Genomic DNA, 13,098 nt, shown 5'->3' with positions numbered 1-13,098 from the left:
TTCCTTATATTAACAGCTGCCTAAACCTCATCAGGGAACTATCTAAAACCAATTCTTAAACCTAGATGGGTTTTAAAATGACCAGAGGAGGGCGCCTGGGTGGTTCAATGGGTTAATAAGCATCTGCCTTTGGCTCAGGTCACGATCCCAGGGTCCTGGGAGAGAGTCCTGTGTCAGGCTCCCTGCTCAGAGGGCTGTCTCCTTCTCCCTCTGCCCCCGCCCCCCAATCTCTCTCTCACTCAAAAATAAATAAAAATCTTTAAATAAGTAAATAAATACGACCAGAAGAGCTTCCTAAAATTCAAATTTCATGAGATTTTAATTCAATTCTGGGGTGGAGCCCAAGATGATTTTGATGGGAGGTAGGGCTACATTCAGGAGCCTAAGACTTAATGGATACTCTTCCACTGAATCTGGGTGGTCACTGAAACTGAGGAGCCAGGAGTTTCCATACAAATGAGCCAAGCAACCAATAGTATATGAAATGCAAAGCTCATATGTATTAATAAACGAAAAAAACGAGGATAAAAGAATGAGAATATAGGATTTAAATTTTCATAAATAAATTTTAGAGACAAATAGATGAAACAAAACGGTATCGTAGTATTATTTGATATCATTACTAATTCTGATTTCCCTTCAGTTGTGTTTGGATGGTGAGAAGGAAGCTAGAGAAAACCACTCTTCTTCCCAAAAAGCCTGGGAGGAGAGATGAGAAGTGGCTAATTTGCGGGATTTATGAAGGGAGCCACTGTGTATAAGAAGGAAGAACAGTGAACTTGGAAATAAAACCATGGTTTGAAATTCTCTGATCTGTCCTTTAAAAGCTGTGTCACCTTGGGGCGCCTGGGTGGCTCAGTTGGTTAAGCAGCTGCCTTCAGCTCAGGTCATGATCCCAGGGTCCTGGGATGGAGCCCCGCATCGGGCTCCCTGCTCCATGGGAAGCCTGCTTCTCCCTCTCCCACTCCCCCTGCTTGTGTTCCCTCTCTCGCTTGTCTCTCTGTGTCAAATAAATAAATAAAACCTTTTAAATAAATAAATAAATAAATAAATAAATAAATAAATAAAAGCTGTGTCGCCTTAGCGTGCCTGGGTGGCTCAGTCCATTGACCATCTGACTCTTGATTTCAGCTTAGGTCATGTTCTCAGGGTCTTGAGATTGAGCCCAGCATTGGGCTCGATGCTCAGTTGGGAATCTGCTGAGTTTCTCCCTCACCCTCTGCCCCTACCCCACTTGCACATGCTCACTCTCTCTCAAATAAATAAATCTTAAAAAAAAAAAAAAGCTTTGTCACCTTAGACAACTCACTTAACCTCTCTCAGCAGTTTCCTTAGCTATACCTTAGCAGCAAGTACTAAGTAACAAAAATGTTTTTTGCTGAGCCCATCAGAAAAAAAAGGGTAGCTGATACCAGAATACAAAATGTATAAGCAAAAGAATATAGATATTAAAATAATAACAAATAATAAAAGATTTTATTATTTTAATAAAAGATTTAATTTTCCATCAACTGTCTCATGTAATCTTTGTATTTGTATTGTTACTATGGACATATGAAGTAATATAAATGGTTAAGTGCACTAACTCTAGGTTCCAATCCTTACTCCCCCACATAATAGGTGACTTTGAGCAAGTTTACTTACTCTTTTAGGCCTCACTATGTAAAGCAGGGCCAGCATTATCCCCATTTTATAGGCAAGTTTAATGGAAAAAAAAACTCTGAAAATACTCATGACCCTTTTAAAGCTAACAGCTCCAGGGCGCCTGGGTGGCTCAGTTGGTTAAGCGACTGCCTTCGGTTCAGGTCATGATCCTGGAGTCCCAGGATCGAGTCCCACATCCGGTTCCCTGCTCAGCGGGGAGTCTGCTTCTCCCTCTGACCCTCTTCCCTCTCATTCTCTCTCTCAAATAAATAAATAAAATCTTTAAAAAAGAAAAAAAAAATAAAGCTAACAGCTCAAGGATAACACATAAACAATAGAACACACACCAGAAGGCAAGTGTTTTGATTCCTACTCTAGTATTCTTTCCATGAATCTGTCAAGTTTTCATTTCCTAGCTAGCTAATGCCAACCTCCAAAAAAAAATTACCTTGGATCCTAAGTCAAATTCTAAACTCTGTTCCTCTCAAAAAAATCTTGATAGGCAATTATTATGTAAGTCAAAGATATATTTTATTTTATTTTTTTTTTAAGATTTTATTTATTTACTTGAGAGAGAGAGAGAGAGAGAGAGAGAAACAGCATGAGAGGGGAGAAGGTCAGAGGGAGAAGCAGGCTCCCCGCTGAGCCGGGAGCCCGATGCGGGACTCGATCCCGGGACTCCGGGATCATGACCTGAGCCGAAGGCAGTCGCTTAACCAACTGAGCCACCCAGGCGCCCTCAAAGATATATTTTATAAATGGAAGAGGAGAAAAGCCACAAGAATAGCAGTGAAAAGTGGTGAGAGACAGGAACCCAGTAGAATGGACTGCCATCAAGTCCAATTTTTTTTTTTTAAGATTTTATTTATTTGACAGAGAGACAGAGAGAGAGCACAAGGAGGCGGAGTGGCAGGCAGAGGGAGAGGGAGAAGCAGGCTCTCTCTCTGTTGAGCAGGGAGCCGAACGTGGGGCTCGATCCCAGGACCCTGGGATCATGACCTGAGCCGAAGGCAGCTGCTTAACTGACTGAGCCACCCAGGTGCCCCATGAAGTCCAATTTTTAAAAACCCTAAACCCACACCTACACAAATCCCTGAAGCCAACCTCCTGCTGGAAAATCTGGTGGCTTTTCTCAATTTATCCAAAATACATCATACCACTGGGTAAGAGCCTCTCTGGGAGAAGAAAAAGCTTGGAATACTTAAAATTTTACAAAATGGAAATTATACTCCAAAGACTCTCTTCATAGACCTCTCTCATCTCCACTCCCTGTCCCACAACTAAGATACCATAACACAAATCCTAAGAGATACTACTCTCCCCATCTCTTCCCTCCAAGTTAAAGACTAGCAAAGATGAGACGGTATTACCATCCGGTTTAAAAATATCACCAAATGATCAGTTGGTACAACCACAAAGAAAATTGGGAGGATCTTGCCTTAAAGACCTTGTAATTGCGTGGGTTTGATAAGGATTTGTTCTTTGTTTCTGGAGTGATGAGATTAGAGTAAAATGGTACCGGTTCAGTATCTAGTCTAGAGTATGTATGCCACATAGGAATATGTGCTTAATAAAAACTCTAACCAAGTGTTCAACATACACTAAGTTTTTCGACTTTAGTTCTCTGAACATTATAATCTGGTCAAGCCAGTGAGATGGCAAGAATTAGCACAGGAATGCACAAAAATCTGCCTAAGGTCACATAAGGAGCATAGCTCGGAAGAGAAATCTTAGGCTAGGTGCATGCTCCCAACTAAAATACTCAACACTTAAGACTTAAAACATCTTTATACACCATTGGAGAATGTTTTTAATACATCTAGAAAGGAATACTGAGTAAATTGCTTGATTCAAGATAAAAACAAAACAAAAAAACAAACAGGAGCACCTAGGTGGTACAGTCCGTTGAGCCTCTGACTCTTGCTTTAGGCTCAGGTGGTGACCTCAGGGTCATGGGATCGAGCCACGAAGCTGGCTCCACACTCAGCGCAGTCCACACTCAGTGCAGAGTCTGCTTGAGATTTTCTGTCCCTGTCCCTCTGCCCCTCCCACACTTGTGCTCTCTCTCTCTTAAAACAAACAACAACAAAAAAACCCACCAGTGGGAACAGTATATATGGGTCTATGTAAGAGGCAATGTTTTTTGTTTTTTTAAGGATTTTATTTCTTTGACAGAGAGAGAGAGACAGCGAGAGAGGGAACACAGCAGGGGGAGTGGGAGAGGGAGAAGCAGGCTTCCCGCTGAGCAGGGAGCCCAATGCGGGGCTTGATCCCAGGACCCTGGGATCATGACCTGAGCCGGAGGCAGACGCTTAACAACTGAGCCACCCAGGCGCCCCTGTAAGAGGCAATGCTATGAGGTCCAATGACAAGATATATTTGGACAAAAAACTGGGGAATTCAGGTTTGTATGGGAGTTCTCATCAGCTTTATTTTTTTTTTAAGTATGCCTAATTGTTACTAAAGAATAAAATACAATCTGGCTCTGTCCTGAGGATCAAAATAAACATTATCCCTGCCACCTTTTACTTTTCTCCCCACTTTACAAGAATAATAATTGTGGAATATTATATTGAAGTCTCAATCTACTGACTCAATATACTAACTCAATTTCCTACCTAGCAAGAATTAGGGTTATTTAAATTGTTAGGTAAGGTATAATGCCCTCCATGTGCAGGGCTTCAACAGCATCACAGCCATTTCATACTAGGAGAAATTTAAATAATTTTAAACATTTCTTAACACAAAGCTCACCTAATACAAACTCTTGCCTGAATATGCACACTACACAAGACACACATAACATATGCACCTGCAAATTTTCTGAAATAGTTTATAACAGCTCTACTTGAAAAAAGATTTTAATCTAATTTTTTAAAATATCTAGGAATAGACAAGCTTCACCTAGACCAATAGAATTACATTCTGTATATTGTAGTTCTGATGCTGAGCTTTTGACTTTTCAAGTTTCACTTTTTAAAAATCCCCTCACTGTAGGGGAAAAGGAGGGATACATATTTGGCACTAACCCTTGTCTCACTAAATCTGTCCCCAGACTCTTCTTAGCAGTGAACAAATAAAGCTTTAGGATTTAAGCTCCTTGCAATCCATCAATTAATTAATCTGGACAGCAGCCCTAGGTCAGTGTCAGATCCCCTTATAGCAGATGAGAAGGCATACATTAGAGAAAAATGACATTGTCCAAGGTCATGAGAAGTAGACTCAGAACTCTACCCACTTATGCTCAAAAATCTAGAAACACCCGACTCCTTCCTTTACATAATAAAGGAACAGACTTTAGGGGTGCCTGGGTGGCTCAGCTGGTTAAGCGTATGCCTTCGGTTCGGGTCATGGTCCTGGAGTCCTGGGATCAAGCCCCAGTTGGGCTCCTTGCTCAGTGGGGAGTCTGCTTCTCCCTCTCCCTCTACTCCTTGCCCCGCTCGTGCTCTCTCACTCTCTCTCTCTTTCAAATAAATAAAATCTTTAAAAAAAAAAAGGAACAGACTTAAAAAATAATAATCCACATACATTCCCCTTGATAAAGCTTATTTTTCTTTATTTTTCAAGATTTTATTTATTTGACAGAGAGAGACACAGCGAGAGGGAACACAAGCAGTGGGAGTGGGAGAGGGAGAAGCAGGCTCCCTGCAGAGCAAGGAGTCCCACGCAGGGCTCAATCCCAGGACCCGTAGATCATGACCTGAGCCAAAGGCAGACGCCTAACGACTGAGCCACCCAGGCACCCCGTTAAAGCTTATTTTTACCCAGGCAAAATATTCCTTAAATTTTACATCTATTGTAAAATAACACATTACCAAGTGAAATGGAATCAACCCGTTCTAAAAAAACCATTCATTATGTGATCTTCTGCCTGGTGTTTAACTAGTTTCCTATCTGAGAAATTAAGTTATCCTTTTGGTGGGGAAAGCAATTAGATTTTAAGGGGTTATTGACAGAAAACATTTTTCAGTGACCTGATTTTTAAACTGGTCTTTTTAAACTTTTGACATCACAGAAATGTTTATCAGCATTCTGATGAAACAGAAACTACACCATCAAGGTGAAGGCCAAACTACCACTCTTCACAGAAAAGTGAACCTAACAACCTAACCAACAACTCATTAGACCCCTTTGATTCTCATTTCCTTAAAACTCCTTTTCCAGAAGGAATTTCAGATTCTCTTCCCCTACAGCAATTGTAATTGGTGCAAACAGTACTTTAACATGCCTATCCCAAGCCATGTTACAAGGAAGGAGCTATGCCGCCACAGTTGGTCCCCCAAGGGAGAAAACAGTTGAGATAGCCTGGCAGACAGGAAAATGGACAAATAAAGTATGGAATGATGTTTGCAGAGAATACCCTCCAACCACCACCTACTCCAACCACCACCACCAAACTTCCGGGTGCCAAGAGTTGGCCTGAAGATAGTCAAATTTCCGCACAGTTTCCAGTAATGTGTAATAACGCAACAAAGCCACTGATTAAAATTGAGAAATACAGGGGTGCGTGGCTGGCTCAGTCAGTGGAGCGTGAGAGTCTTGATCTCTGGGCTGTAGGTTCGAGTCCCACATTGGATACAGAGACTACTTAAAAATAAAACCTTAAAAAAAAATTTGAAAAACACAATCTCCATTCTAATTGGGTAAAGTGACCATCACTCACTAAAGGCTAGAAATCCCACTCCTAACTGCCCAAATCTCACTCACACCCTTTAGAAGACAAAAAGCTAAGCAAAACTGTTGTCTACAACTGAAGGTCACTAGTTTACTCTCAATCCCAATGCTGCTAATCTGCTTTCTGCTCCTTTATATCCAGGAAAATAGCTAAAAGGACTACATTCTCTATGCTTTTGTGTATGCTTGAGTATTTTCATAATAAAAAAATTTTACCTTACACACTGGAAGTGATAGCCCTGGCAGAGCAAAGTAATCTTTCTGTCCAGAAAGAAAGTTTCCATGATAAAAAAAGAAAAAAAAAAAGATAAACAGATGGGATGACTCTAGACCATGTCTAAAGGTACAAGGCAATGATAGATACTTTAAGAGGAATGGTCTACAATGAAAGATCTGAATGTTTAAATGTTTAAAAAAAAAAAAGGACTTATAAGAATGCATTTAGTCAAATTCCACATCTTTGTTCCAAACATCGAACATTATGGAACAGAAATGTCTCAGTACCCCGGCAGCAGATTTTCCTCATTAGTCTGGTTCATAAACTTGGGGGTTATAAAAAACACATTCACCATAGAAATCATCTAATAGTTAATGACATAAAAAGCAGCATTTTCGGAAGAATTTTTGGAGGTGTACGAAGGTAGCATCTCCTTTAATTTTTTTCTTTAATCCCATGCTAAGACACAGCAGTTTACAAAAAAGTCCCTGTTATGCTGCATACAATTCTCATGTCTCAAACAAGTTTCTCACAAATTAGATTTTAAAAATCCAGTTATAAGTTTCTCAAACTTTATTTTTTTTAAAGATTTTATTTATTGGGGCACCTGGGTGGCTCGGCTGTTAGGTGTCTCTGCCTTTGGCTCAAGTCATGATCTCAGGGTCCTGGGATCAAGCCTCACAGTGGGCTCCCTGCTGGGCGGTAAGCCTGCTTCTCCCTCTCCCACTCCCCCTGCTCGTGTTCCCTCTCTCGCTGTGTCTCTCTCTCTGTCAAATAAATAAATAAAATCTTAAACAATAAAGATTTATTTATTTGACAGAGAGAGGGCACAAGCAGGGGGAGCACCAAAGGGAGAGAGGGCAGCAGGCTCCCTGATGCGGGCCTCCATCCCAGGACCTGAGATCATGACCTGAGCCGAAGACAACCGCTTAGCCAACTGAGCCACCCGGGCGCCCCTCTCAAACTTTAACATAAAGCAAAATAGGAGAAGCCCAAGTGTTAATGGCTTTCCCAAAGTACCACTCTACCCACCCACTTACCCCAAAGGGACTCATCAGTTTGCCTCTGGTGATGCCTCTTCAAGTGACCCAAACTTAAAATTTCAGAAAGGAAAGTATAGACAACCCTTTAATTCCCAACATTTATTCCACTTAATTTTTTTTTTGAGGTTGGCAAAAAAAAAAAGTTTTTTTTGAGGTTGTTCTGCACTTAAAACAGGTGTGTTAGCATAATCTCCAGAGAATATCTAATTCTCTTAGCAAGGAAAAATCACCACTAACTCAACATGAATTAAGCTGAAAGGTCTGTACAATGAGGAAAGCAAGGATTTTCTAGGTTCCTGGTTTTTTAAACTTATATACGGCCTTTGGAAAGAGGTACACAAGTAGGGTTCCTGGAACCTAAATCCAGGAACCTAATTAGCACTTTCACTGGGGGGGGGGGGGCATGAGTTCTCTCTTTATCCTTTTCTATAGCCGAAATTTAATGTGGTCCAATTAAGACAAGAAGTTACAAAAGTCTAGAAAAATACCCATTTACAGCACATAAGCCAGATTCAATTTTATTTATTTATTTATTTTTTTATCCAACGGTTTACAATGATATTTTCCTTTCTAAAAGAAAATTCTCTCACTGGAAGATTTCTATCTGCATATTAAAGTATCCTAAACATCCTGAACTTTGTTGTTGTCCCCCAAATTAAGCAAATAAGTTCTGCTGATCTATCACAGAAATACTCTTAAATTTAGGCCAACACATCATAAAGAAAATTAAGTACCTTAGAGACAAAGATTAAAATTGAGGGCTAATAAATTTTCCCTAATTTTTTCTTATCAGTGTATCTCAATAATGAAAAGAATTCAAATCCCAGCTTTAACACAACATTAACACTTTTCAAAGGCAATTCTCAATCCATTTTACTCTTTAAAGAGGTTCAGGTTGCATGTTTAAAAACAAATCCTATAATCACTGGTAGGGAAATTTTTCCAGTGGGGGTATGAATCTTAAGCTGAGCTGCCTCATGTATTTATGATATCACTCACATTCTATTCTAAAAGCCTATTAATTTTGCTGATTAGTTCACTGAAAGTTACAACTAGGTGGATAGGTTCGTGGCTCCCCCCATGTGACCAATTTACAATTTACCACTGGCAAAGTCAAATTCCACTAAACACCCATTCAAAAACTAGTAAGAAATGAAGTTTGTTTTTATGTTGTTTAAGGCAGACACTTTCAAACTATACCTGTAGGACTTAATCCAGTCTCCTATTAAGTGAGAAAAAAGTTTTTCTTCTGACCAGTATAGTCCTAAATTTGTCTTAAAAGTGGGTACAGGGTTTCTTTTGGGAGTGATGAAAATGTTCTAACACTGATTGTGGTGATGGTTTTACAGCTCTGAAACTACTTAAAACTACTAAGCATCACATTGTAAATTGATGAATTATATGGTATACGAATTATATCTCAATAAAGCTGTTATTTTTTTTTAAAGTAATTATAAGTTCTTCTTTCACTCAAGGACATTTCTATTAATAAGCCTTTTTTCCAAATCGTAAGGGGTCTAAGGTGGCTAAAGAATCACAACCAGAGAAAAATTCTGAGACACCAAAGGAACTGGGAAAACAATAGAGAGGGTTAGGCCAAAGTCAATCAAACCTAAAATTAGGGAGATTGATAGGCTGGAATGAGAGTAAATGAGCTCCACATCATTAACACCTCTAACCATACAAAGAAATGTGTATTTAAGTTCCTCCCTGTTCCTAATGGTAGAACCATCAGGCTCACTCAAAAATGCTGACTGTATTAAAAAACACTTGGAAGTTTTACACTTTGCCTATAAAGATGAAGAAATCAAACTAATGACCCACAGGAAGTTAAAGTTGAAAAAATGTGTCTATTGTGCCATCTGGGGTTTGATTTAAATCCCTGATTTTTGGACGCTGCCAAAGAAATATGTGGAATCTGCCTATCTATGGCCAAATGTTAGACATTTGAGGGCAACAAAGAAAGTTATAAAAGCCATCAAATATATTCCAATCAAACTTGGGAGACTCAAAAAAGTATTCACTGAGCAGCCAACTATTTTTTGCCTAATAATTACACTCCTAAAATTAATCAGTTCCAAATAGCACACAGCAACATGGAAAATGTGTCCCTAAAAAGACATCTAACTACATCAAGAAGGAAATGAAAATGTGCATTTTAAACGTAGCAAAACCAGAAGTCAGATTAATTGTAAATTTAAAAAAATTTAAATCCCAGGAAATAAGCCTGGTTATCCTACATACTTGATATAATTTGAAAAAGATTTATTTCCCTCTTTAAAACTCAGGATTTAACAGTTTTCTTAATTTATTACCTTTTATCACATTTATCTTACTATAATTTCACAAAAGTCTGTGAACCCCAAGTTTTCAGAAGCAAAACAGTTTAGGACCCTCACAGAAAGCAGCTATAAACTGAAACTATGTAAGTAACATTAATTAAAGATACAAAGATAAGAACAAAAGGAAATAGAAATGCTTTATAATTCTTCCCCTAACCTCCGAACGACAAATACCAACAGACTCCATCTCTATTTTAATACAGCCACTTGTATTCCAAAAAATGAGAGAACAAAAATCATCTAGAAACACAGGCATTATATAGCTATACTATGGACAATATTCCATACCTCTTGGGTTTTTTGTTGCTTTATTTCAAGTATATGAAACCACTTGTTCACAGCTTCAGGTTCTAAAACAAAGACTGTTTACATCCCTTAAGATACCTTTGTTCCAACAAGACCCTTCTTCAAGAGCTACAACTTCTGGAAAGATTTCCCTTTTTGTGGTTATATCAACAACAAACTCTTTCCATTTGGCACAGGAGTTTGTTAAACAAAGGACGAAGAAAGCCCCCCTCACACAAAGAAGGTCTCCAAAACAGAGCATTGGTTATGTTTGTAGATTATCCTCTTTTAACACCCTTTCTCAGGCTGTAGAATGTACTACTCTCAATACAAAATGGTGGCCATCATGTCTGTCTGGCATTCAGAATGGGAAAAGGCAATATGATCACACATTTTGCAACGCTTACCATTAATATCCTAGCCAAGATGAAGAAATGGGTAGCCAAACCTAACCAGAGCCAACACTATCTTTTTGGGAAAGGGTCCTATAAAAGGCACAGAATAATAAAGGGTTTACCCCAGCCCTAGTATACCACAATACCAACATGGAGGACAACTCTCACTCCCAGGAACCCGACTCCACACATTTTGGTTACCAAGAACTTAATCAAGTTGCCTAATTTCTGAATAAAATCTTTTATGCAAATGAACAATACTCACATTCACCCTTCCTAGCATTTGACATAAAACTAAACTGCTAAATGTTTGAAACATGACCTGTTCTTCAATTAAAACCTTAGCTCTAATAAGCTCCGGCTACAACTTCTGCGGGCCTCTTTGCACTCTAGAAGAAATGTACTTCCCTTAAGCAACAAGAATCAACCTTATCCACTTTTTGAAAGAAATGGTTCTATTTTCAAACATTTCCCCCATACTAGCTGACCAGTTATTTTCTGAAGCATAGGTTTCATCTCCATCTTCAAACTTGTCCAAGAAAAACCAAAGTGTAGTGTCTGTGTTTTAATTTTGGGGGGAAGGAGATGGGAGACCGGAGAAAGAAGACATATAGACAGATCTCCCTCAAAACTGCTTTTCCAAACCAGAATAATTACACACAGAACCCCTGCAACTCCAAATGTCATTACAAAGAGCAAGCTTAAGAAAGAAAGGGATTTGGGGGGGGGGGGAATCTTCCTCCAACGAGGGTGGGAGTGGGGGTGGGGTGGGGTGGGGGGCGGGGAGGACAGTGGGGAGAAGATTCTTAAACTGTAGGAAAAGCAGTTAAACAACCTTCCCAACGGTCCCAGCCCGTCCAACCGTCCCTTAGGCCAACTCGGACTCGGACCATCCGCAAGGTGGGCAAAAAAACAGGGGTGTAGGCGCGCACCCAGTTCCGGGTGGGGGTGGGGGTTGGGGGACAGGGAAGGGCTGGCCGGGCTCTGCTCAGCGAACGTTGGAGCCGTTAGGAATGACTTCAGCAACACCCCACCCCTCACACACACACACACACACACACACACTCATACGCAGCCCCCAGGCCCGAGGCGCTTTTACACACGGCTCGGAGGGCTGAAGTGGGGCTGCATTTCAGCCTCCGCGGGTTGGGGGGCGCGGGAAGTGCGCGTGAAGCCTTCGGAGATCTTCTGGTCTGACAAGTCCACCTACTGCACGGCCTCGCCCCCACCCCACCAACACAGCCCAGACCTCCCCGGGGAGCCGAGCGGCCGGGCCCAAAGTCGGGTGTGTGAGCGGCCGGGCGCGCGGGCGGGCACCGAGCCCTCCGCAGCCTGTCCCGCCCCCCCCACCGCCCCCAAGCGCCCCCCACACACACTTACGCCCCCCACAACAACACCTCGGCTCCGGGGCCGGCCCCGCGGCTCCTCCCCGCCCCCCGGCAGCGCTGGACGCCCCCTCCTCGAGCCCGGCCCGGGAGACAGCAGGAGGCCCGGGGCCCGGGGGGCTGGGGGGTGCCCCCGCCTGCAGGGTGGGGCGCCCAGGTGAGGCCCGCTCCGGGCCGACGCCGCCACCACACAAAGGACCAGGGGCTCCCGCCGCCATATTGAAAACTTTCCTCCGCGCACGACAACTCGCAAGTCCCCCACCCCCACCCAGCACACACCCCCGCACCCCGGGGGAGGAGGCGAGCCCCAGCCCGCGGAGCCGCGCCGAGCCCGGCGCCCGCCCTCCTCGCCCGCGACGCCGCCGGCCTCCGGCAGGAAGCACCCCCGCGCCCACCCCGGCCGCCACTCCATCCGGAACCGAACCCGAACCCCGGGCCCGGCTGCACACCGGTCCGCCCAGGCCGCGCGTCGCCCGGGCCCTCGGGGTGGCACCACCGAAGCGCCCGCTCTCCCACGCTCCTCATCTCCCACCCTGGAGAAGCCCCGTCCTCCTCCCCCGGCCTCAACTCCGACCCTGGGGCAGCCCCAAACTTGACGCGGCCTCCGGGGCGACCCCGCTCCCCGCCCCCCGTGCTTCGGGCCTCCCCAGCCCGCGAGTCCTCTCTCCCTCCCCCAGCCGCGAGCAGGATCCGGGGTGCCGGCGTGACTCACCGGCGGCGGCCGCACCTTACAGATCCCAGTCTGCTCGGCTATGGGCCGGATCTTGTGGATGAAAGCGAAGGGGTCCGCGAACTCTTCCCAGCTGGGCTCGAAGACCGGGCACTCGGGGGGAGGCAGGAACTCGCCCAGGGGGCCCGGGCCCCCGAGGGGCAGCGCCGGGCGCGGGCCCGGGGGCAGCGCGGTGGCCGGCTCCATCACTGCGGGTCGGGGACGGGCGAGGACGGGGTGGGCTCCGGGACCGCGGCGGCGGGCTGCGCTGGGTCCGAGACGTGTGCAGACGCGGCTCCGGCGACAGCAAGTCCGACTTGTACTAGCAACGGCAGCACCTTGGGCTTTTTCAGCCTTCCTCCGACGACGTCTTGCCGCTAACCCACGCCGTGCGCCTCCGCCGC

At 43.7% G+C, this 13,098-nt stretch overlaps 1 protein-coding gene across 2 annotated transcripts in view; it reads right to left on the bottom strand.

Annotated features, from left to right (window-relative positions):
* Positions 1-13,077, bottom strand: part of KDM5B (lysine demethylase 5B) — an 80,943-nt gene extending 67,866 nt beyond the window's left edge. Inside the window, exon 1 of one of the 2 annotated variants that reach the window (XM_027610957.2) lies at positions 12,698-13,077. In XM_027610957.2, the coding sequence (XP_027466758.2) occupies positions 12,698-12,901 (204 nt within the window). In that variant the 5' untranslated portion in view covers positions 12,902-13,077. The remainder of the gene's footprint in view (positions 1-12,697) is intronic. The other variant, XM_027610958.2, reaches the window with a different exon arrangement.
* Positions 13,078-13,098: the final 21 nt, after the last annotated feature.

Source organism: Zalophus californianus, chromosome 10 (genome assembly GCF_009762305.2).
Source record: "Zalophus californianus isolate mZalCal1 chromosome 10, mZalCal1.pri.v2, whole genome shotgun sequence".
Lineage (NCBI taxonomy): Eukaryota > Metazoa > Chordata > Mammalia > Carnivora > Otariidae > Zalophus > Zalophus californianus.
Note: the sequence above shows the minus strand (reverse complement) of the source record. Positions and strands in the feature narration are given on the sequence as shown.